Raw genomic sequence first — 25,977 nt, 5'->3', positions numbered from 1 at the left:
TTGATAAATCTTCTAAATGTTTTAAAAATTAAAAATTTTATGTATTTTTTTTCATTTTGTTATAAAATACTTGTTATTAGCATTTGCCTCATGTTAATTACTATTAATTATTCCGATTGACGGATTGCGTTCAGTGGTTGAGACAAACCCATGATCGTGATTCATGGGCGCTCCATGTGAAATGAGCACTATTTGACTATAACTTGAAGTGATTCCAAAATGTCCTTTTTATTTTTGTTCATAAAATAAACAACCAAAAATTAATTACATAAAATAGTTTATTATAGTCATTTAGCCTGGTCTGACCAACATCCATTCTTCATGATGGGGAGCCAAATTAGGTGCTCTTTTAATGGCAGACACTAACATTGAATGAAGTGTGCTTCATGGAAAAGAAAAATTCTTAGAAAATGTATGATTGCTAAGTATCATTATTGTATTAAGGAGAGAAAGCAACAGATTAAGAGAAATAACACTAGCACAACAACAGCCTTAAATTAAAAATTAAGCCATTTGAAGCCTGGTTACATTACATCACCCTCTAATATCTATCTACCAAAGTACAAAACTGTGTCATAACATGGAGGAGGCTACTTAATTCCCATCAATTTTGTGAGAACTCAGCTCTCATATATACATAACAAGATAAGATTAGAGAAAAGAAAATTTTAAACACTAAAATCAAGATATTTTTTTTCCCAGCATAGAAAAGTAGGTCAGAGTTTGTTGATAAGAGGACAAAGGTGGGGTGATGCAGTTGGACACCTGTTTGAGTGTGATTTGGTATGCAGAGGAAAGCATTATGAAAATGATGGGTGTGATAGGGAATGATGCGAAGCAGTGGTAGGTGTTGGCAAGTGCTGAGTGATGACCTTTCTACTCTTTGAAAGTGGACAATCAGAGGGTGGAGAGAGGAGAAGGTCCCTCTTCTTGTTGAAAGGGAAAGTGGTTTTGGAAGAGTCTTGAGGTGAAATGGCCACAGGAGGGATCTCAATGGAGTTGAGCTGTGGAGGAGGGTGCTGCCACCGTGGGAGTGGTCCAGCCAAGAGAAGGGTCTGAAGCAGTGGTCCAGCTTCCACCACTGCCTTTAAGAGTTTTCCTTTTTCAGGCAATGCTTTCTTTTCTGCCAATTCAAGGACTACTTGCAGTGGTGTTGGATGTGGGGTTGAACTTCCACCAGAAGAAGGCATGCTGTTTTCTTCACAGTCAGAAGAAGCAGCTGCCATACAATGCTTTTCAGAGAACCCTTCTTGCAGCTCCTCTTCACTCTGTGATGAGGTGTCTCTTTGATTTGTCTGACCAAATTGTTGTTGCTGCTTCTGGTTCTGGTGCTGATGATGTTCCACCTGCTGCTTCTGCTGAAGTTCTTGTTGGAGCTCAAGTTTTTCCAGCATTAGCTTCTGGCATTTTGCTTGAGCTTCGTCTCTCTCCTTGGTGACCCTGCTCAAAAGGTCGTTGACATGGATCAAATCACATTCTCTTCTGGTAATCTCCTCCTTAGCCGATGCAATTGTTGCTTCTAGCTCCAAGGTTGTGTACAGAAGAGAATGTTTCAAGTCTTCTAACCCCTGCTAATGACACAACACTGAGCAAATAGGAACAAAGAAAATGAAAAGAAAAGATGGGAAAGAAAAGTAGAAGTGTGACACCTCTTCTTGGTAGTAGAATTCCCAGGCAAGAGGAGTACATTCATATTCCATTTGGTGCAGTGAGAGTGAGAGTGAGAGGAGGAAGAGAGGGAGAATATCTGTCTTGGATCTTCAAATGAGGAATATTGTAGTAGTACTATCCTGGTGTCTACTTTCCTTTTATTCTTGCCTGAACTTTACTTCATGGGACATGGAGTTGAAAAAGGGACAGAAAGCGCCAAAATTTTAAAGCACAAAGGGCAAATGGTAAGTGCATTTGGCTTTGTAACAAATAGGCAGTATGTTCACAAGGACTAAAATTCGGTGGGGGTAGTGAGAGGGAACGTGATTTCATTTCAGTGGTCCAACTTCGAACCTAATCCTCTTCATATCGAGCCTTTTAGGTAGCGGCGGATGGCACGTGTGTACATATGTAAAACTTTATGTAAATAATTTTAGCATCTCAATCAAAAAGTAACTAGGTAGTTCCCCTTCGTTTATTCAGTTTCAGACTCATAGCAAATAGTTACCTAGTTTTAACTACCTAGGTAAATGAAAAACTGTCCACGAAAAGTGTAAACAAGTACCATTAACAATATTAGAGGGTGTTCTTATTCTTCTGCATTTTGTGATGTTCTCAATCATCCAGTACTTTGTCAGAATGGAAAAACTTGTGATCTTCATATAAATTTTGCATTGGAAGAGGAGATGTGATGCAAGTCATCTGAACTTGAAAAAACATTTAGACATGTAACAGGGAGCCCTGCTGCATGGAGAGACTTTACCAATCTGAGATTAATGTTAACCACTGCTTTTTGTTTGTGTTCTATTTGGTCAGACTAAAACAAAAATAAAAGTCTAGTTAGAGGAATGATTAAAGGCATAAGATCTTGTACCCTTTTCCTTTTGTGTGTATATGCTTTGATTTTATATTTTGACTAAAAAGAGGATTTTGCCATGGCTTTATTAGTTATTATCACGCCCTCCCATACCATATACTAAAGCATGTATTGTCGTTACTTTTTCCCTCCTCAGTCCTCACTCCCTCCATCATTTTCCTGTTCTCACTCAAATGCTTATAATGCAGTGTCGTATAACTCTTCCCTAATGAAAACGACACATCAACTTTTCATTTTAACCTATATTCTCTAGCCAATTTCAAGTTTAACCACTACTCACCCCCTCGTAAAGTTATCTAAATATCATTACACAATCTGGTTTTCTGCCATCTGAAAATGATATTTGGATCATCTCAGAGATTACCGTCCTAAGGTAAGATATCAAAAGTGCACATCACTTCACAATTATAAAATATCAAACACATTCTCCTGACAAGGATTAGTAAGAACATTAAGAGATCATATATGTACATTTCATGATCCGCCACATTGCGTATCTGCCAGTCAAAGAAGGGAGCTGAGAAGGAAATTTTTTTCACCAAAATCCTAAGGGGGCAACTGAGATAATGGTGGGTCCATTTTTGTAGCTCTTTTTCACAGTAAAGTCGAATCCTTTTAGATCAAAAGAGGGGAAAAGAATAACGGCTTATGCAGCACCTAACTTACTGTTTTGGTAAGAAAATGTTGCCATGGATCTCATTGCAACCGTGTGGGTCCTCCTCATACACCCTCTTCACACTTGGTTTCCTAATATCCATGCACCAAAGTTGCAGAATGAAGAATGCTACGCATACAGACAAAATTTTACATACTTTCCTTCAACAAAAAACAAATAAACCCTTGACGTTTGTCTACCAATACATTGGATAGCATTTTCTGCTATCAAACAAAATCAATATCCAAGAAAACTTTATGGGAACCAGTTAACAATTTTTATTTAAAAGCCACAATTTCTGACATCATTTGTTTGAAAATTCTCAAAACATAATCAACAATTAGCACTTTGATGGGAGAGACTATATATCTATATATCTATATATCTATATATCTATATATACAATTCTGTTTCTTGTTTAGGTAAAAAAAAGGGAAAAGAAATTCTCAGAAAAGGAATCTGCAGAAGTGATTTGGTAGCTTATGAAGCATTGATGAACTAGGGTAAAGAAAAGTGATAATGGTGGCGCTAAGCGTGCATGAAACATTGCAATAATTGGCAAGGATTATCTTTATCTTTGTACCTGATAGGATAAGATTCTTAGACATTATTTTATATAATAATTAATTATTTGATGTAATCTAGGTGGTGGGTTATTTTCCTCCGTGAAGGAATAGTTAATTGATGAGAAATGAATCGCATATAACCGTTGCTCAAAAAAATGGAATTAGTATATATATATTTTTTTATAATGCAAGTACATAATCACATGGAACCACTTAAAGTAAATTGATTGATGTAGTACAATATTCTTCTTCAAATATATCATCATGCTCACATTTTAAATTCTAAATTCAAATTGTTTAGTATTTATTGAACCAAAATAACTTTCTTCGGTCTTTTCTTGGAGGAAAAAATATCCAATTTATTGCAAATTGAACCGAAACAGTTTGCTTGTGAAAAGAAAGAGCCAAAACTCTACGAACACGCATCTGATAATAATTAAATTGTGTTAATTAATTAATTAATGTTAATTAGTTATTGATTCGTGCATTGACGCGGTTTTGAGCTTTAGAATGTTGGGGAAATGAGATACTTTTTGTCTCCGTTTGCATGTGAGGAAGCTATAGATGGAAGGCCCACGCAACTAACCCAACTCTTTCAAATCTAATTATGTACGTTTTGGCTAATTAACCTAAAAAAAAACAAATTTAATATTTATCTTTACATTTATGTTAATCCAAATAAAAATTCAATAAAACCACAATACTTTTTTGCTTTTTCTGTCTATTAAATTTTCACATTCTTTCAAATTTTGGTACGAGGGTTTCCTAAAGAAACACTTTTTACACTGTAGTATCCCTCATGCAATTTCTCTGATTCTAAAGTTTTCATGATGAATAATCATAATGCATGGAGAATATGAAGGCATAAGGTGGAAAACACAAATAAATAAAAAAGTTTCAACAACACTACTGTTGTAAGAAAGCAACTGATATTATTGATTATAATGCAAAGACTATATGTATAATCAAATGACTTTATTTACTTTTTTATATACAAAACTGTATAATCTACCAAGACCCCTGATAAAAGTAATTATGATTTTTTTTTCAATTTAGTTTATCAAGGCCTATTTAAATTAATGGAAGTTAAAATCGATTCTTGAATATATGCATTATGCGACTAAAAGGACTATACAAAGTTGAAGTTATTTGGTTATTTTTATATATGTTTAATTCCTTTGATTTAGATTTAGGCTAGTTTTTTAGTATAACTTGTTTTATACTTTCATATGCACAGTTTCTCTGTGATCTTTACAATTTGTTGTCATCCATTCATAATAGAAATGATATTAATATTTTTGTCTCAATTATTTAGAAAATGATAGATACATCTCTTATTAAACAATATGAAAACTTCGTTAGAAAAATAAACATGCAAGTCACGAAATTATAAATTTATTTTCAAGATCAGATGTTATCATTTTTATATTTATATGTAGGTTTAAATGCTTACTTTGTTCTCATGTTCAGAGATGAATTTCTGTTTAATACCCGGTTTTAAAAATGAAGACATTGGGTCCCTATGTTATGAAAAGTATATGAATAAGTAGTAAACAAAAATACGTTTAACTCCATAAAAATTCACCTCTTAACACGAGGAAAAAGCAAATATTTAAATCTTATATGTATAATTCCATAACTAGTAATATACCACAAAAATACGTTTTCAATTCTTAAAACACAAATAATATGTACTCATAAAATAAAGTTAACCACAATTTATGTTTAGTAACTCAAAGTATTCTCCACTTTACCCTAGTTGTTGCCTTTTCTGTCAAAATGACACCTTTATTTTTGTACAAAATCTTTCTTCATTAACCAATTTAGACACCCAAAATATTATAACTTCTTTTTCTTTCCCTTTCTTCCTCCTTTTATCTGGAGTTCTTCATGCCATCGTCTATAAAGTTTAATTTGCACCACTGGTGAGATATATGTACTCAATGAAGAAATGCTTTAACTTTTGAATACTCTCAAAATATTATGTGCCATTTATTAAGATATTTTCTATTGTTTTGTTGCTATGACGGTTTATAAGATGTTAAACATGGTTTCTTTAAGTAAGTCTGTTTTATATGTGTAAATAAATGTTATCATAGTAAAATATAATGATTGGTGTGATTATTGAGAGCTAATATTTGACACCATTATGATGGTATTGGCAACAAGGCTTTGATAACAATGGTTGGCAAAGAGAGTTTCCTTAAGGTGTATGAAATCCATGATAAAATTTTACGAAGATTTAATGTAAATATTTTATTTGGTTGATAGTATAGGTGGTGTAAGAGGAAAATACAGAGCTGCAAAAGGCAAAAGAATAAATGAAACTTTCTTTTGGATACCAGATTTGATCCATAAGGGTGGGATAAAGCAATTTACATACTTGTTCTAAAATTAGGTAAAATTAGTCTTGATAAATTACTTGAATTAATCTCAACAATAAATTTTATATTAAAACAGAACAAGGTGAGAGGAATTGAAATTTAGATGCAAAAACAAACAGACGTCTTGAATCCTGATATCTATTGTTCAGTCAAATATCATCTAATTATCAGCCCTACATTCATTATCTAAGTTTTTATTAATATTGTAAGTTTCGGAAAATAAAATAAAGGATACAGGTTAAACTTTCATTTTCTCTCCAATTTAACACATTTGGCAGCATGCAAACTCACGTTTCACGTTCCAATATTCATAATGTATGCTAATCTATATGATACTTTTATAAATAAAATAAAGCTATGTTATGTAATTATAAACTAATATTCAAGCTTTCCTGCCTACGAATCTGAATATTTTATCAGAATTGCTTTTTTGATAAATTTATCTTAATATAAATACTTTGTAAACTAGATTATCGACAAAATGCAGTTCGCAAAAATATAATGATTCTCTACCCACATGATTCACTCCTTCCTTTTATCATAATAACGCACATCAGTTTTCAATTATGCAAGGCCCTAACACAAGAAGCTACAATTCAAAAAATCAACAGACCCCTACCACCACTGTACTATGTAACTGGATGTCCAGCATGAGCAGTTTCCACTTCATTCTCATGCAGAGTTGTTCACAATGAAATTACCTGATTTATCTCTACGCATCTTCACATTCAGTGGAACTTCCTTGTAGGACACAACCTTCTCAACTGTCCGACGCAATGGCCGCCCAACAGATGATCTACGAGTTTCCCCAGACTTAAATGAACAGGAATTGTTCTCTTGTCCAGAAGTTATTATTGTTGACGTTGGACAACATTTTTCTGACATGCCATCAGATATCTGGGAGACATTAAATTTTGCATCATCTAACACAAATAAGTCCTCTGTTGGCTCTGGATTCTCTGGCTTGAACCTGTTAGTTTGTCTTCTCGTACTTTTCCTGTAGATAACTCTCAAAGATAGGTAAGCAGGTTTTTTATTGTCTAAATTAGTCACAAGTGAGAGCTATTAAAATTCAATCAGAACGTAGGAGTATATAAGCTTACCTCTTGTTTTCAATGTTCTTTTTGGCGTGAACTGGTTCGGTGTTAGTAGGTCTTGAAGCTGCATGCAAAGAATGTACATAAGGCTCGATATAGCTATAGCAAAGCTGCACGAAAGTAAGAAAATGGACAAGTTGTGTAAAGTTACATTCTGTAGTTTCCCTGGCTTCGTCATGAACCTTGGACCCCAACGATGTGGACCCACTTTCATTGGCCTTTGAAATATCATCTTGTACTTCAACAACCTCCACGAAATCTTCTGTTGATTCTGGTTTTTCATCTTTCAACCCAGCGGATTGCCTTCTCAAACTATACCTGTATTGTATATTCAAGGGAGTTATATGAGCTACCTTGTTCCTGGTAGTTAATCGTATGTAGTGTACAAAGTCAAATTTCGGAGTTCAGAAATTAGTGCAACGTAGTAAACAAACTCAAACTCATACCTTTGGTTGTCGACCTTTTCCAAGGATTTGACTTGTTTACTTACGGCAGGTGCAGAGGCTGCATGAGAGAAAGACCTCTTTAGACATTTACATTAAAATGCGTGCACACACACACACACACGAAGTGGGTCCACTACCGTACATCGAGGTTTGAACACTCTCCTCCTTTTAGCATTCCCCCGGTTATCTGACTGATCTGACTGCTTATTTGGGCAAGCTCTCACCTAATAGTTGTTAAGAAAAAAGGTGAATTGTTGTGTGCCGCTAAGAAGGGAATGAAGACCCACTAGATGAAGGAACAAATAATGGAAAATATATACAGTACCTCATTAACATTAGTTTCATGCTTCAAATTAACTGTGTGCTCTTTTATCTAGAGAAAGAAAATTGCAAAAGTCAAAAACAAAAATCAAGTCATTATCACTTGCTCATTTGCAATTTATCCTCTTAGAGATGCATTAAACTGACCGTCAATTCTAATTTCATAGCATTGAGTATCCCATTTTTAATTCCTAGTTCAAGCTGAAGTTCCCTGAGCTGAATGACAACAAATTCAATATCATTCAACTCATCATAAGAAAATTGAGAGCAATAAGTGGCATAACAAGCACCAACAGTTTTCATTGACTCACCTTCTGTCTACTTGAATTAACCTCCTGTATTGCATAGTCATACACACAACAGCAATTGTAGATTAGAATTTCAACAAGAGCCAAAAACTTTACTGCTAAAAACATTTGGTCCATACCGCCATCATATGACTATTTGTGAGGGCAAGTTCCGCATTTTGCATCTTTAGTTTCTGAAAATTGCTTTGACACTTCTGTAGCTCAGCTTTACAAGATTGTATGAACACACTGTCCACACAAGTTGAGATAATCCCAGTCAATGAAAACTATCACCACCAAAATAACACAGACCAGATACAAAACAAAGAAAAGTAGACCAAATCCAGAGAGAATGAATAAATTACTCTTTACTAGCAAGAACCTTCACTAACATTTCCTTTTCCTGGCAAACAAATTCAAAACATACATCAGTAAAGTGTGAAGCTAATGAGAAACAAACAAAAACAAAACACGAGAAGTACATTTGTATTTGTAGTATATAATATACCTTGAGAAGGTTTTCAGCAGAGACTTGCTGCTTTGGTTGTTGGTGCAAGTTGGTTACATCAGCAAGAATTTTGTTTTGGGAAGCTCCAACTCCAACCCCGACACCCACATAAACAGAATCTCCTTTCACCACTTTCACTCTCTTTGCTTTTACACCTGCAACTCGTGAAGTGAGATTTCAGATTAAAAATTCCCATTTTTGCATGTAGAATTTCGTTTGGACTTGGGAGCTTCGACAAATCTTGTGGATGGAAAAACCTAAGAGCTATATATATCCTTAAATCAGATCTTAAAATGTTAACTATACCCGACACAATAACTCAATTGGAGCGACAAAACCCTAATCGAAGTCAAAATATGGCGGTGCAAGATGAATGAAGTCATTAAAAGAGTAAAAGAAGGAAATGAAAAAACCCTAAGGCAGAGAGACGCGATTTGAGAGATGGGAAGAATGAGCACCTCCAACGGCGTCGGAATTGGAGTTGAGGACGACAGTGCCACCATCTTCCGTTTCCATAACTCCCTTTCTCTGCTTCCGCCCTAGTTACTGTGTGGATTGAAGATTGGAGGAAAAATTCGAATCGGAATCGTCACGACTCAAGAAACTAGAGACAAACGGCTTTCCAAACCTAATTCCAAACCTCCATTTTGAATCTTCTATCTCCCAACGGTCTCTATTGTTTTTTTTTTACTGCCATTTTTTAAAAATGCATCCGTAAAAAAAACACGGTAGATGACTGCAAAATAATTTAATTTTAAATTCTGTCAAAAATTAAATATATGCGAATCTCTATTTATATGATATTCTGGTATGGGTACCATAATTTTAATTTTCGTAACTTAATTTAATTTTGATCTATATACTTCTTGATTTTGCATGCTTTTTTTTTTTGTTTTAATTCCTTTCCATTGCAGCAAAATATAAATGCGCTTTTTATTTTCATTGGAAAAATATATTTAAAGAAAGTACTATGAATTGATGTCCTATTTTAATTTTTGATAAATGTTTTTAAGTTTAATTCCATGATATTAAGAAGAATTGATTAACTACATTGAATAAGTTATTACGAATAACTATTGATGTTTTCCTTGGAAGTGCTTTGAAAAATAGCTTTTTCTTCCTCTATCTCCATCATTTTTATTACACTTTTTTGTAACTTTTAAAATGACCATTTCATTATTTATATACAAGGGTGCAGGAAGAAAAGATCGGTGCAGAAAGAAATTCCCTTTGGAGAATTAGGAATGTGACCTACATGGGCTTGACATAGTCGGAAACAAAAGCCCACAATACTTATCACCAATAAATCACACTATAAACATGTTTGTTTCTCATTTTACTACTACCCAGCTTAATTTGAATTCGACTCGACTTATTTTTAGTAGGTCAAAAACGATCTGGATTAAAATGGTTCATTTTGTCATCTTTATTTTCAAATCTCATGTTTCAGAATTTAAATTTTGAAATATTTTAATTATAAATTGTTTTTAAAAAAATATTACATATACCTTTTTAATGCGAACAAGTACGAATATGACTGTTTAAATTATTACAATGCATTGTGCATATTAAGACTAAAATGATGAAAAAAAGAAATTTGACTATTTAATTTGAAATTGAAATAATTTTAAAGGAAATTATATGAAATGTGATCTTTTACGATATTTATTTCTTCAATTCCTTGTTACTTTTAACCGTTTATAGTCTTTTTACATAGTCTAAAGTCTATATTTCTCAACTGTCATCAAATAATTGACTTAGACCACTTTCGCATGGATTAAAACTATGATCCCACAAGTTAAAAGAATAGTTTTTATTCGTTTTTTGAAGTTCAAAATTACTTTAAATATTGATATAAGTTTTTTCTTTAAGACATCATAAGGTTTTATCAAAAGAGAAAAAAAAATGATATTCAATTTGTTGTCATTTAATTTTAGGTTACTTCTATTTTATTGGATTTATCTTAAATCCAAATTTATATTTTTCTTTATTGTTTATGTTAGATCATTTGAGTAGTACTAACTTTACCTTCTTTTTCTCTCTTATTTGCATGTTGTTATTTTGTTTCAATTTATTCGGTAATTAAAGTATTTCGTTCGTCCAATATGGTTTGGATGAAATGTGTTGGTTACTGCAATCAATGTAACCAATTATCTTTCTCGAACCCTCTATTTATACAAACTATAATGGATTCTTACTTACCATCTTAAGTATGATCCATTAATCAGAATTACAAGACTGATTTGTGCTAATATTCTCTTATGTTATTAACCACAGGTTATACATCCGATAATTCTATTGACCATTTAGCTTACAAAGTGATTCGTCAGAAACACAAGCTTCTTAGCTATTGTCCATACAAGGATTCAGTTGGATTGGAATCAGATTTTAGAAATTAGTACTGATCCCGACCAATTTCTAATGTTCCGGTCAGACTCATACTATACATTTATTATAAGTCTAATTTATTTATTTATATTTAAATTAAAGAATTTTTTAATTAGGAAAATAAAAAACTAATGTGAGTATGAGCTTTTCAAAATATGAAATGTTAGACTAAATTAAAATTAGGTAAGATATGATTAAGGTGGGTTGGATCCCAATTATGCAAGGTCAAATTAGGTTAGATTTACATATATTTTTGATCGTAGGTAATAATGTTTTGTTTTTTTGTAGTGATAATGTAAGTTTAGTTTGATTGAATATAAAGCAAGTCACCTCAAAGTCAAGGTAAATTATGCCAAATCGAAGTTAGGTTAAGCAAAATCAGATCTAATTTAGGTTAGGCTAAGTAAATCAAAAATTGAGTCAGATTTAAGTTTAAATAAGTTAGATTAAAATTTCATGAATTTACTAAGTTAAATTCAAGTCAAGTTAAATTAGACTAAAATCATTTTAAGTTGATTTGTCTCAACCTATATCAAGTCAAATAAACTCAAACTGAACTTACTTCAGAAATAATTGGGTTTAATAAATCTAATATATGTTAAATGAGTTGAACAGGGTATTATTTATATTTAAGTCAAATCAAGTTGGTTTCATAACGTAAAACATTGATTGAAACATTTTTATAGGCTTTTGTTTTTTATACGTTATGTAAACTAGTATGTATTTATTTTCTAAAATATTTTCCTTTATGTAATTATTATTCTGTTTTTTTTTTGTCCAATGCTTTTTAATATAAATCAATGATTGGATTACTTGTTAAATAAAATAAGTATTAATTGTGATAAGTAATTCTAGAAACCACGGCAACAATATCGTTATAAAATTTAGAGAGTATAAAATAATAATAAACTGAAGATTGAAAAAAAAAGAGCAGTAATATCAATTTTAAAAATTTATTGAATATTTATTTTAAATTTTGGAGATCATTATTACAATATCATCCTACAAATTGGAGGAGTATCAGTAAGAGTGTGAAAAAGTTACAGTGACGTGGTATTGAAAGCAGCATCTGAAGGTCGATATAGAAGGATGGAAACAAAAAGAAGGGTCAGTATCAGTAATCCTGAATTTCTAAAAATATCGTAATAATTTTGACTGCAACAGTCACGGTACCAATTGTCTGATTCTTTCAAAACTCAGGCATGAGTGTTTCTGTGTGTATTTATAAGCAAAAGCAGCCCTTAAAGTTTTGAAAATGGAAGGTTATTGCAGTAGCATGACAGATAACCCTGGTTTTGTTTTGTTGTTATTTAAGAAGGAAAAAGTTTATAAGATGTGTTGTAAAAATGATTTTTGATATTGAAATGGATGTGTTGTCCATTCTATACATTATTCTCTTCACGATACAGTCAAGTCAAGTCAAAGTCTAAATTCCATCCTTCGTATTCATTCTTTCATTCATGTCTTTTGAAAGGAATATTAATAGATCATACCTCTCTGCCTATATACCATAGCCTCCATGACATGACCACTGCCTTCACACAATAATGCACTCTCTCCTTATACTATAAATCATGCAAACCAATTTTCACCGTTCAAACCCTAACAACTTCGTTGCTTTTCTTGAGATCAAAGAAATATCAAATGAAAAAAAAAAAAAAACATTCAAACCACACATTAAGAGTAATTTCTTTCAAGGGTTTTGTCATTATAAAACAACTACCACTTGATTTATCCATTCTTTAAAAATCCAAATATATGTTTATGTTCAAGTAAATATAAGAAAGTTAAACATATAAGAATGTTTGTGTTGGAAGTAATGTTAATCTTTTATTTGGATTAAAATCATATTTCATTGATATTATGTCTGTTTAATATTTTTTTGAAAGATTTCTAAGTGGTATCAAAGTTGAATGTTTATCTTATGATCAGATCAACTATCGAAAGTTATGTCTCACTAATGTTATATTTTTGAATGAATCCTCTCAAAAGTTGATATCAAAATCGAATGTTAGTGTTTGTAACCGATTCAAATAAGTTCTTATATAATAAGTTTTCATGGTAAAAGGTGAAATAAACATGTTCGGTTGAGTTGAATTACAAGAAAATAAAATTATGATTAGTTGGAGAAGAAATACTAAAGAGACTCACACTTAAAAATATATTATTAGGAATCCAATATAAATCTAAGTCTCACGGTTAAAAATAATATAAAATAAGTCTTTTAAATCCACTTCTTAAGATTTTGGATTCAAAATAATATATTCATCTTTTAAATGTTGACTACTAGATGTCTCGTTAATTTGTAATTTTTAATAACATTATAAAACGATTATTTTAAGGTCTTAAAGTTAAAAATGGTATGAATTTTTTTTATGTGATTTTAATTCATATTTGATTGATGGGCAACTTCTCTTTGGGATCCTATCTCGAAATACTCATAAAAGAAAAGTTTATTTGCCTTTTTTCTTTTAAATGGCTATGTTTTCTTAGTTGATGTTATGTTCTTTTTGTATATGTTTGTTGCGTCTTTTACGTGTCAGAGGAATTTCCATACCTTTATATCCGTTGCTTCTGCTTCACTCCGAATTATGAATTCAAATTTACAAATTTAGTATTTTACAGATCAGTTATTTTATGAAGTGTTCATGATAAAATAGTTTAGGGTTAGGGTAAAACTATTAAAGTTGGTTCACTAAGGATGCAACTGTTCTGTTACTTTTACCCATAATGATGCATAATTTAGTTGATTAGTATATAGAAATAAAATAGAAAGAGAGTGAATTTTTTCTTTTTGATAAAAAAGAAGTAATTTCAATATTTTTAACCAAACAATTTATATTTTATTTATTTTATTTATTTTTTATTTGTATTTTCAGCTTATCCAACACACTGAAATGGAAGAAGAAGCCAAAGCCCAATAATTGATTATAGGCCTGAGAAGGAGAAAGTGTTTTGTTTTGGACCGGAGCCACTCTAACTTTGCCTATTAGCGCAAAACGGGGTTTTATAAAGTTTTCTTTTTTTCTGGTTCTTTAGTGAGATGTTAATTATTTGAATAAATTCACTCCTTGTTAAAAAATACTTTGGCAAATAGTTATCTATTTAAATAAATTAATTTAATCACGTATTTCTCTTAATCAGCGCAAACATGTACTTAAATCTTTCCATTCGAACCCAGCCATATAGATTAATTATAGTGTTAATTTAAAAAATCAAATACAAATATATAAGTAACTTTGTAATTATAGAGTTTCATTTTTTAATTAATTTAATTTTTTTTTCTCTAAAAATAATTACTTTAATAATTTTTATATCACTTTCTTCTAAATGAAGAATACTTCTCGCTCTAGTTATTTTTTTCATTTTTATTTCTTGCAACATATAATTATAGGTTTTTACTTTTTTATGTTAGAGATCTTATTATACCTACTAAAAACAGGAAAATTTATTCTACATGTAAATTTTGTGTTACAAATCAATTTTATAGATTGGAGTTAGACTAAATTTATTTTTTAAAATGATATCAATAGTCTATTTTAATAAAATTTATTATTTATTATACTTATAATATTTTTTATCGATCATTTATTAATATTTAATTTTAAATTATATATGTTTTAATGTTGGCTATTAATTATAACTTGTATGCATTTAAATGATTAAATGCGTTTTCCATATTACTCAAAAGTTTATACGCTAAAATATATTTCTCAGTGACACTGATCATGATATCTATAAAATATTGTTAGTAATTTACTGTTATATTATTGTATTGAAAGTATATTGAGAGTGAAAATAATAAAAAAATAAACAATCGAGATTAAAAGAAAGCTAGTAGAGATATTAAAATGTTAAATGATTACATGACACTTACTTTCTAATCTATTCACATTCGTATTAAATAACTTTCATCTGAATATCTTTGATAACTTTATTGTGAGAAACTGGGGAAGATTAACAACAGAAAATCCATTGATGAATAATGTTGTTCAAAGTTTGAATAAGAAGTAGAATTAGGAAGATGGAACAGAAGATGCAGAGAAGCATAAGATAACGTTGTGTGTGGTTGAGAAGAGGATGTTATGTTGTATCTGAAAAAGTGTCAGGCAACAGAAAACCATGGATGGAGAAGAGAAGAGAGTGAGTGAGAAAAGCCAAGTTTTGAGGAAGGAATTAGAAGAGAGAGAAAGTGTGAGAGTTAGGAGTATTATTTTAACAGCAACATTGGTTTTCATGCAATCTGTTTTATTTGTAGGTTTGCGATTATTCCATCAATCATTCAAGGCATTATTCCCTCTTCTCCTCGAGAAAAGATAAAAGGTAAAGCCCACCACCACTGTTCCCTCTGTCCATTCAACCAGACAGACAGTCCTCTCTCTCTCTTTTTCCTCATCTCCTCCTCCTTCTCCTCTTCTTCTTTTTATCCTCTTTTCCCTTTTTCTCTCTCCACCACCTTATTCTTAACAAAACCAAATTATTCCATTCATTATCTTTAAACCTTCTTCTCACTTTGCCACTTATTTTGCACTTCCCACAGTATTAATCACCACAAGCTTTTCATAATCTACTTACCTTTACAATCTACAACAAACAAAGAGAGAGAGAGAGAAAGTTTCATATCACTCACCCAATTCACTTTCATATAAAAAGCCAAAATTTCCCTCACTGACAAGAAAGGCACAAAACTCACACAATATCTATCTTGCAGACGTTGCTATAAGTGTACCAAACAAAGTATAAACCACCATATAGAGATACATATCTGCATATCCAAGCTCCTGACCCAGCAGCATATACACAACCCTTTTCTTTCTAGTTTCTATTACTATATACCACATCTTTCAAACCAAATCAACCCTCTTCATCAAAAACTCCATTAACTCGTATCTAAGCCTAGCCCTTGTACTATATATATATACACACACACACACACCCTTGTGAGTGTGAGTTGTTTTTACTATAGTTGAGAAGATCATGAGGGGGGGTATTTGTAGTATACAGCTTCAGGCTCTTACACCTGAGGCTGCAACTGTTGTTAAGCAAGCTGTTAATCTTGCCACAAGAAGAGGTCATGCACAGGTGACTCCTCTTCATGTTGCCAGTGCCATGCTTGCAACTTCCACAGGTCTTCTCCGCAAGGCTTGTCTTCAGTGTCACTCTCATCCTCTTCAGTGCAAGGCTCTTGAGCTTTGTTTCAATGTTGCACTTAACCGTTTGCCAGCTTCCACTTCAAGCCCTCTTTTGGCTCCTCAATATTCCACCCCTTCACTTTCCAATGCCTTGGTTGCAGCCTTCAAACGTGCGCAGGCTCACCAGCGCCGTGGATCTATTGAGAACCAGCAGCAGCATATTTTGGCCTTGAAGATTGAGGTGGAACAGCTCATGATTTCCATTCTTGACGACCCGAGTGTTAGTAGGGTCATGAGAGAAGCTGGTTTCTCCAGCACCCTTGTGAAAAGCAGGGTTGAACAAGCTGTTTCAATGGAAGTTTGTTCACAAAAGGCTCCTGATAGGAGCCAGGCCACAGAAAGCACTAAGCCTCAAGCTATTCTTGGTGGTGGTAATGTGTCTCCATCTAGACCTTTTGGTCAAGTTGGGGGACAATTCATGAAGCCTCTAGACCATGTTAACAATGACGATGTAACTAGTGCGTTGAGTGAGTTGGTGAGGAAAAGAAGAAACACAGTTATTGTGGGGGAGAGTGTGAGCAATGCTGAGGGAGTAGCTAGGGGAGTGATGGAGAGGTTTGAGGTAGGAAATGTTCCTGGAGACTTGAGGTATGTGCAATTTGTGAGCCTTCCTCTTATGTGCTTCAGAAACATTAGCAAGGAGGAAGTTGAACAGAAGGTTATGGAGGTTAGAAACCTGGTGAAGAGCTATGTGGGAAGAGGGGTTATTCTTTATTTGGGTGATCTAAAGTGGTTGTTTGAGTTCTGGACAAATTATTGTGAGCAGAAAACAAACTACTACTGTTCTGTGGAGCACATGGTGATGGAGATTAAAAAATTGGTAAGTGGTGGGGAGTCTAGTAGACTGTGGCTCATGGGGATTGCAACTTTTAAGACATACATGAAGTGTAAAATATGTCACCCATCCCTAGAAACTATTTGGGAGCTTCATCCCTTCACAATTCCTGTTGGAAGCCTGAGCCTAAGTTTGAATTTCGACAGGTAATTTTTTATTCTCTCTGGCTCAGAATTTTTTATAAATTTGTCTCTTTTCTTGTTCTGTTGTAGTAACTTCTCTCCTGTGTCTTTTTTTTAGTGGTTTTCAAGTTAAAGAAAGAAGCAAGACATTTTTTAAGGATGCTCCTTTTGAAGATGTAGCAGAAAGAGTACAAAACAATCTAACTTGTTGTAGGGATTGCTCAATAAATTTTGAAAAAGAAGCTCAAAGCATAGTTAACAGTGTAAGCAAGAAAGTTTGCACTACCAGTAACTTGCCAACTTGGCTTCAAAACTGCAAGGAAGAGAAAAGTGACACATTGGAAGTTCAGGTTTGTATAACCACACATTAATTATCTCATATGTATATCAATTTCTTTTATAACATACTGATTTATTCTTCTTCTTTCTGAAACAGGAACATGCAAAGCTTAAAGATCTGTGCAAGAAATGGAATTCGTTGTGCAACTCAATACACAGACACCCTTCTGTTTTTGAGAAACCATTTTTGTTTGTTTCGTCATCTCCTTCATCACCCAGTTCTGTTTCTTCACTTGAAAGAAAGTCTAGCTTCCATCACAGCCACCTAAATTGGCCTATGATTTCTGAATCAGAAAAGTCGCCAAAAGAATGTGAGTTATACAGTGAAACCGGCGATGATGGTTATGACAGCAGTTTCATAATGTTCATGCCAGATAGAGATGTTCCTAAACCAGATCTTCTGTCAAATCCTAACTCAAGCCCGAACTCAGCTTCTTCAAGTGAAGCAGTGGATGGTTTGGAAAGCACTGAAATGTTCAAGGAACCCAATGATGAGAATCATAAGATTCTTTGTGATGCCTTGGAGAAAAAGGCTCCACAGCATAAAGAAGTTATTCCAGAGATTGCAAGTACGGTCCTTCACTGTAGATCAGGAATGAGAAAAAGAGAGAAGGTCTTGATGAAGATAGAAGACAATCAAGAAACATGGATGTTGTTTCTTGGTGTGAATTCTGAAGCGAAAGAGAGCATCTCAAGGGAGTTAGCTAAAGTTGTTTTTGGGTCTTACAGTAACTTTGTCACAATTGGCATGAGCAATTTCTCTTCCCCAGAGGATGATTCCACTGATGAAAAGTCCAAAAGGAAGAGGCCAAGAGAAGAGTTGAAAAGCACTTACGTTCAAAGATTCGGGGAAGCAGTGAATGAGAACCCTCATAGGGTCTTCTTCTTGGAAGACTTGGATCAAGTTGATTACTTTTCTCAAAAGGGTGTAAAGCAAGCAATTCAAAGTGGAAGGATAACACTTCCTGGCGGTGAATCTGTTCCTCTCAAGGATGCCATTGTCGTTTTCAGTTGTGAAAGCTTCTCTTCGCCAAAGTCAAGATCTCCAGTCAGAAAATCACCATCTCAAAACAAAACCAAAGAGAACACCAATAACGACAGTTCTACCCTCTCTTTGGATCTCAACATTGCCATTGAAGATCATAGTGGAAATGTGGCATTGGCTGGAGACACTGCTATCCTAGACTTAGTTGACAAACAAATTTATTTCGACATACAAGAATTGTGATAGGGAGGAAAAAACGATGTTATTATGTTAAATTTGGTTTTTTTTTCTTTAATTGTATTGTTTTTGAGTTACACTTAGTGGGGTCAGTGGGAAAAGAAAAAGTTTATTAGATAGAGATATAATATAGGTTCTTAATCTGCATGTCTTAAGCTTGAATGCAGATGGTGGTATATTCGGGAAGAGAATGAGTCTATGTATATGTTAATTAATGTGCTCAAATCTTTTGCATGTAATTTGATTCCTGTTTCTAACTAAATATATTTTAGTAATTGCTTTCTAATGTTTCCTGGTGTGCATGTTCCCTTCTGTGATCATTCTTACATTAGCAATTATTATGAAAATTTTAAGTGAAAAACTTAAATTTTCAACACTGAAAAAACTCAAACTTGTGACAAATAAAAAACTATAATAATATATTCTGACATTAATAAAAAGGAAAAAAAATGAAGCCAAAAGGAGAAAAGCACATGCATATATTTTAGATCACTTTTGCGATATAACATTTTTTTGTGTTTTCTTTCAGAAAAACAAGTAGAAAATTATCACAGGCCTTCTGTTTCTGAAACAGGACTTTTGCAGCTATAGATATCCTTGCATTCATACAATTCCTTTGTCAGAACAGTACAATTGCCTCCGCTTTATTCTTACATGTGATACACTTTTCTTACATTATATATTCTTACATGCTATCCACCACTTTCTACCATTTAATTTAAGATAAAGAAATTTGAAAACAATTGTTTTAGAATATTTTAATATTTACATTAGTATTTATAATTATTATTATTGATTATGAAAATAATACATAGATGATGTTAAAATATTGTTAATATATCATTATCCTTGATTTAATATATAGAAAACGAGTTATATGAAACATGACATTTCATACAAACGATATTATTTAGGAAAATTCTAAATTTTATTAATGTTATCATGCAGTAAGATATCTTTTAAATTACTTTTGTTTAAGCCTGTGATTTACCTGTGCCTAAAATTCTTTTTATTCATTTATTAACAGTTAAGTATATTTTATTTGTTTTTCATAATAATTTGGAGAAAAAAATTAATAAATATGTAAAAATTCAAGTGTAAAAAACTAAATAATGATATATGACATATATAAGATAATAGGTAAGATATTTTTTCCAATGAAGAACTTTAGTTATATCAATGCTTTTATGTGGATACAATTAATCAACTAATCAGAATATAGTTTAGTTTGAGTTTTTTTTTTTTAAATTGTATTTGACCTGATCAATAGTTATTTATTTAATCTGATAATCTAAGAAAATAGTATAATTTCTCGTGAATCAACAAAATACTGTTTAAATAAAGATGTTGATGGGAAAGAAAAGTTAAAGGTCTTGAAAAGGTTTATGGAAGAATTAATTCATTTCGTAAGCATTCTGCAAAGTAATTCTTTTTTCTTTGTCAAAGCTTCAAAATCATATTATATAATGAATTTAAACATAAATATCACATCACATACACAACTCGCAATATATTCAAATGAACATGATTTTACAATTTCTTAAACAAAAACAAATAGTATATCGGTTTGGATGCTCTCTCACTAATTAAGTTATGGTGACATTTTTCAATCCGAACATTCATTTTGACCTTTTTTAATATTAAAAATTAATATAATTTTTTTATTCTATTATTCAAAAATTAGATATACCATAATATTATAATTCATATTTATAAATTAAATTTTAATTATTAATTATGATGAATTGATTTGACATATAAAATAATAACTTTTTAATTTATTTTATTAGAGATCTCAATTAATCAATAAAACTTAAAAAGCATCTACTCGTAACTCAAGCACTCGAAAATAAGTGTAATGAGAAGAGAAACTCTTCAACCAAACCCATGAGGACAATTAGAGGTAACCCATGATAATGACATATAAAAGATTAATTAACATAAACACGATGTATTTCTTGATTAAAGAAGAATATCAATATTTTATTTTTAGGTACAAGTGAGAGAAAAAATTATAAATTTAAATACATTCTAGCTTAAAAAAGTGATTAACTTGACTATAAAACACATCTATTTCGATCAAACAAAATTATAATTTAACTAATGAAATAACATATAATTTACTTGAAATGACTTATTAAACACAATTTATTTATTAACAATATATTTTCTTTTTCCGAAATGTGTTTTGAATAATTGCTCCCAGAAAAAAGGGTTGCCTTCATACAAAATAGCCTTTAAATACCAAAAAGCACTCAATATTTAAAAGTTAGAGTCTTTTGCCCATATATTGCCAGCTGCTGGTGTTAGATTCGTAAAATAAAGCATACCCTTTAAAATTGGTTTTTACATATCACTATTACTCAATCTTTTTATAAATTATCATAAAAATAAATAATTTTTTATTATGAGTTTCCTAAAAAGAAAGTGAGAAAAAGAAAAGTTAAAAAAAGAAAAAAACTGAAATAAGAATTTTTAGCAAAGTGTCGAATTGAGGCTTTTAAAGACAGACATAAGTTTATCCTTAATGCTCCAAAAGAAGCAAAGAAGGGGACAAGAATTAAATGCACCTTTTCTTTACAATTATAATAAAAATAAAATTAGTGAATTAATCTAAATATTATGTGCCTTCCTCAACTTACAAGAAACCTACGGCTTCCTTTCCAAAAGATTGTGTAAACTTTCTTTTCTTTTAAAAAATGTCTTTAATGTGTCGCATCTTAAAGCTAACTCTAAATTAATATGCAATGGAAACTATCATCAATATGTAAAAAATATTCATTATTTACATAAGTCATTAAACTAGTAAATATATACTGTTTTATGATTCAATATTTACAAACAATAAATTGAATCAATAATATATATTTTTAATACAATGTGTAAATTTTTTTAATAATATAAAATCCTTATTCTACTAAAAAGAAATAAACAAATCTTAGTAATTAATGAAGTAATATTAGGTTCAACGTAGATACAATATTTTTTATCAACAGGAAAAAAAGAGAGGAAAAAAAACACTAAGTTTTAGTTAAAAAAAAATCTAGTTATACAATTTTACTTTAAAAAAGACAGATGGAAAAGGTGCAAATCAAAGACACAGACAAGTTGATTCATTTCTTATTCTACCAAAATAAATCTCAAAAATACTTCTTTAAAAATTTTAAATATAACTTTATGTCTCACATTAAATAAAAAAGAAATTGAGCAATATAACTTAAATTTTGGGTTAAAATTCTTTATATAAATTGGACTTATATTTTATTAGTGTTAACAGTGTCCTTAAAAAGACTCGCGTCTAGAGCTTTTAATGTAGTATGTGATCAATAAGAAATATTCTATATTATCTTTACATAAGCATAGAGATTTTACAATAACTTTTGCATTCTATTTAATTATTTAGAGGAGAATTTGTAGTGAAGTGGGGGCAAACGGATATTTTTGTTGCATGCATTGGAGTTATGCAAAATGCATATAATTGTTGAAAGTTAAATGACATTTCAATGATGTTGAGAACCTCTTTTTCATATTCTCTTTAGTGTAAAAGTGGTAAAGTCATAACAACTAATATATAATATAATAAATCAAGTATGAACATGTCTTTTTGAATAAATATTTATAATATATATATATATATATATATATATATATATATATATATATATATATATATATATATATATATATATATATATATATATATGATCTACGGAGGAGGTTTACTGAAAAATACAATACAAACAAAATCTGAGTCTAACCACGTAAGTATTAACATTACTTTTTATCCAAAATCTTAAGATAATTGATTAAAATGTATTCACCTTTATATATTACTCTACTTTTTCATTTATATCTAATGTAAAACTTAGACTCACACTTACAATTCTAATAATATAATTAAAATTTTGAATATTTCATACTTCATTTTTCTACTTATTAAATAAAAAGTACGAAGGAATCAATGCTCCTTGATTTAAAAAGAAAGAATAATTGATAGCGTAAAGCATTGTGCAAAGGAAATGAAGTTGCGGAATTATGCCATAGATGGAATTAATGAGTACATACAAATTCCAATGTTCCTTTGAATTCTCAGACTAAAAACTCAGAAATGGAGGGAACAGATTTTAACTATCAAATATGGCACTTGTTTAAAGATGACATAGCTTTTCTACTTCACAATAATCAATTATTCCATCTCTATAACTTTTTTCGTATATTGTTACAACTTTTTTTTTCAAAAAACTCTTTAACTGGAAATATCAATCCAAGAATCAAGGTTCTCATTATTTTTTTTAATGATATCTCTTTGACCCTGTTTTAGTTTCTTTTCCTAACATCTCACCGATTTTTAATAAATTTAGGACTTAATTAAATTTTAATTTTATAATCAATTTAGTTATTTTTAATTGATTTTTTTAAAATTGAGTATTTAAACTTTTTATATTTTTAATTGATTTTTTCTCATTTTTTTTAAACGATGAGATTGTTACCTTACTTGTAATCTTGTTTATTTATTATCTCTACGTAAAAAAAAAACGATATTTTATAATTAATATAACATGATATTAGAATTAGAAAGTGACTTTTAATATTACTTTCATTCAAAACATGTTGAATAACAAGATTTTATATCATCAAGTGTAACATTTTTTATGAAAACTAAAAGTCACATGTTACCTTATATTAACTTAAAATAATTTTTATATTAATAATAAGAAAATCTCACATTTTTTTAATAAATAAAATAAACAAGACAATGTACAAGATAACAATCACACCATTCAATTAAGAAAAACATAAAAATTATAAATATTCAATTATAAATTATAAAAATTTAGAATACACAATAAAAAGTTGACATATAATAGATTAAAAATACTAAAATTTATTATGTATTTAAAACATAATTAAACCCAAATTTAATAATCGATAACATTTATGAAATTTTAAAAAAAGATAAAGCTTAGATAGAAAAATTATAGAAATTAGATGGTTAAAAATTGATATGTGTAATTAAACCTAATGTTTTCAACTTGCCAGGCAGAATAAAACTTAACCCTTTTTTCAACATTTTTCAACATTAAACCCCACCCTTTAAGCTACAACTACGTAAGCATAAAAATAAATAATTTTTTCTTCTTTCTTTTCATTAAAAATAAAGTATGAAAAGAAAAGTTAGAAAACCAAACTGAAGTGACCCAAAGTATATATTGGTAGCGAAGTGTGAAAGGGTTTTAAAGATATTCTTAATGCACTAAAAGATGCAAAGAAGACAAAAATTAAATTCACCTTTCTTTTAACAGAAAATTTTCCCTCAATTAATATGTGCCTTCCCTTACTTACAAGAAACCTACGGCTCCTTTTCCAAAAGATTGTGTCACTTTTCTTTACGATCTACCGTATAATGGAAATTATCCTCAACACACTCATGATTTTAATAAACAAATATGTAAATTGAACCATAAACATCATATAAAATAATATTATTTATTTTTTTTATATTTAATTTGGATGTGTCTCTTAAATAACATTTACTAAATAGATAAACCATCAATTAAACATAATATTACGTAACTTAAAATTTTAAAATAATAAATTTATCATATTTTTTACATAGTATTCAAATTTGTTATTTTTATTTAATGTAAAATTTTACATTTAAATTTCCAATAGTTTTATGCAGTCTCAACATAAGTAAATTTCAAAATTTACACGGATTCAGAGTGTAACTAATGTAAATTTACACCAACTCATAAGCGATTTAACATAAATTTCTTATATTTACATTCACATAAATTTCTTATAATTCCATTCACTCATTCTCACTGCAAAAAAATGTCAAAATGTTCTTTCAACTTAGAGTATCCATCTCTAGTGACTAAATGGTAGTGGTTTGGTGATACTTTGAACAACCACTAGTACAATTAATATAAACGGCCTCGGTGTTTTTTAAGTATAGACACCGGTTGTAGAACCGAGTCATATACAGCCGAAATAAAAAGGTAGGTTTTTTTGACTCGGTTCTGAACCGAATCAAAAGGGTTCAGTTTCTGTCTCTGTTCACAAACAACCGGAGCAGTAGAATTTTTTAATTCTTTTATTCTCAACCGAACCGAGATCAGTGTTGGTTTTGGTTTCTTGTTCAATTATCTGCAATTTTTTTCATCCAACCGAGATCAATGTTGGTTTTGATTTCTTGCAATTTTTTTCATCCATGTTTTCGGGGCAAAATTACTTTGTTAAACTTAGATGATTGCTTCAATCTAAGAAAGGGGAATCAGGAAGGGGGAAGGAGCAGACGACGGTGGAGGTGGAAGAGAGGAGGAGGAGGCTTTATACCCTGACAGATCAAGCAATCAAAAACCAAAATCAAACCAAAAACCAAAATCAGAGATCGGTTTCACCATCCACCTGCACAGAAACAAACAGAACCAAAAAGGGTTTCCGCCACCATGCCGCCGCATCCTCGCCGCTGCCGCCTCCTCGCTGCTCCATGAGAATAGGGTTTCCGCCATCGCAGTCGCCATCGCAGCCGCTATCGCGGGCTCTCGTCGCACCGTCGCCGGCTCTCGCCGCACAAACGCGGACTCTCTCGTCGCACCGTCGCGAGCTATCTCGCCTCGCCTCGCCTCGCCGTCGCGAGCTGTCTCGCCTCGCCTCGCCGCACCGTCGCGAGCTGTCTCGCCTCGCCTCGCCACACCGTCGCGAGCTGTCTCGCCTCGCCTCGCCGCACCGTCGCGAGCTCTCTCTTTGTCATGGCGGAGGAGAAGAGGTTGGTCAGAGAATGCTAGAGTTGCGGGAGAGGGGCGAGAGAGAAGAAAAGTTGGGAACTTTTTCAGATCTGGATGCAGCGAGAGAGAACCGTGCAGCAGAGAGAAGAAAGTGGAGAACTTTAACTTTTTTTAGGGTGAAATTGACTATATGGCACCGGTTGAAAAAAAATTCGAGGTAATACAGTCGTGGTATAGGCTTCGGTTGCCTAGCTAACCGAGGCATTAGAGAGCTGTCACCATCCCAGCCTGACTTGTAGAGCAATTTCTGACTTGCAGATGTCTTTAAGCATCGGTTGCTGGCCACCCGAGGCAATA

At 31.5% G+C, this 25,977-nt stretch overlaps 3 protein-coding genes across 4 annotated transcripts; 1 reads left to right on the top strand and 2 right to left on the bottom strand.

Annotated features, from left to right (window-relative positions):
• Positions 1-476: 476 nt before the first annotated feature.
• On the bottom strand, positions 477-2,237 carry LOC124825517 (uncharacterized). Its single transcript, XM_047298142.2, has 2 exons — positions 1,650-2,237; positions 477-1,568 (listed from the first exon to the last, which is right to left on the bottom strand). Exons 1-2 carry the CDS (start codon positions 1,698-1,700, stop codon positions 801-803), a joined length of 819 nt encoding a protein of 272 aa, XP_047154098.1. The 5' UTR covers positions 1,701-2,237; the 3' UTR covers positions 477-800.
• Positions 2,238-6,570: 4,333 nt separating this feature from the next.
• Positions 6,571-9,450, bottom strand: LOC124828403 (Shugoshin C terminus). Of its 2 annotated transcripts, XM_047301688.2 has the most exons (12): positions 9,250-9,448; positions 8,792-8,946; positions 8,649-8,686; positions 8,424-8,532; positions 8,308-8,331; positions 8,144-8,212; positions 8,001-8,048; positions 7,818-7,899; positions 7,676-7,733; positions 7,381-7,547; positions 7,236-7,293; positions 6,571-7,129 (listed from the first exon to the last, which is right to left on the bottom strand). In XM_047301688.2, exons 1-12 carry the CDS (start codon positions 9,305-9,307, stop codon positions 6,805-6,807), a joined length of 1,191 nt encoding a protein of 396 aa, XP_047157644.1. In that variant the 5' UTR covers positions 9,308-9,448; the 3' UTR covers positions 6,571-6,804. The 2 variants fall into 2 exon arrangements, with proteins under 2 accessions (XP_047157644.1, XP_087953501.1); XM_088097375.1 differs by having other exon boundaries at positions 7,236-7,547; positions 9,250-9,450.
• A 6,325-nt stretch (positions 9,451-15,775) lies between these two features.
• On the top strand, positions 15,776-19,175 carry LOC124828404 (protein SMAX1-LIKE 3-like). The gene is made up of 3 exons (XM_047301691.2): positions 15,776-17,352; positions 17,447-17,678; positions 17,765-19,175. Exons 1-3 carry the CDS (start codon positions 16,157-16,159, stop codon positions 18,893-18,895), a joined length of 2,559 nt encoding a protein of 852 aa, XP_047157647.2. The 5' UTR covers positions 15,776-16,156; the 3' UTR covers positions 18,896-19,175.
• Positions 19,176-25,977: the final 6,802 nt, after the last annotated feature.

Source organism: Vigna umbellata, chromosome 8 (assembly GCF_029865625.1).
Source record: "Vigna umbellata cultivar VRB3 chromosome 8, Vumbellata_1.0, whole genome shotgun sequence".
Classification (NCBI taxonomy): Eukaryota; Viridiplantae; Streptophyta; class Magnoliopsida; order Fabales; family Fabaceae; genus Vigna; species Vigna umbellata.
The sequence above is the reverse complement of the archived record's forward strand: the minus strand, read 5'-3'. Positions and strand labels throughout refer to the sequence as shown.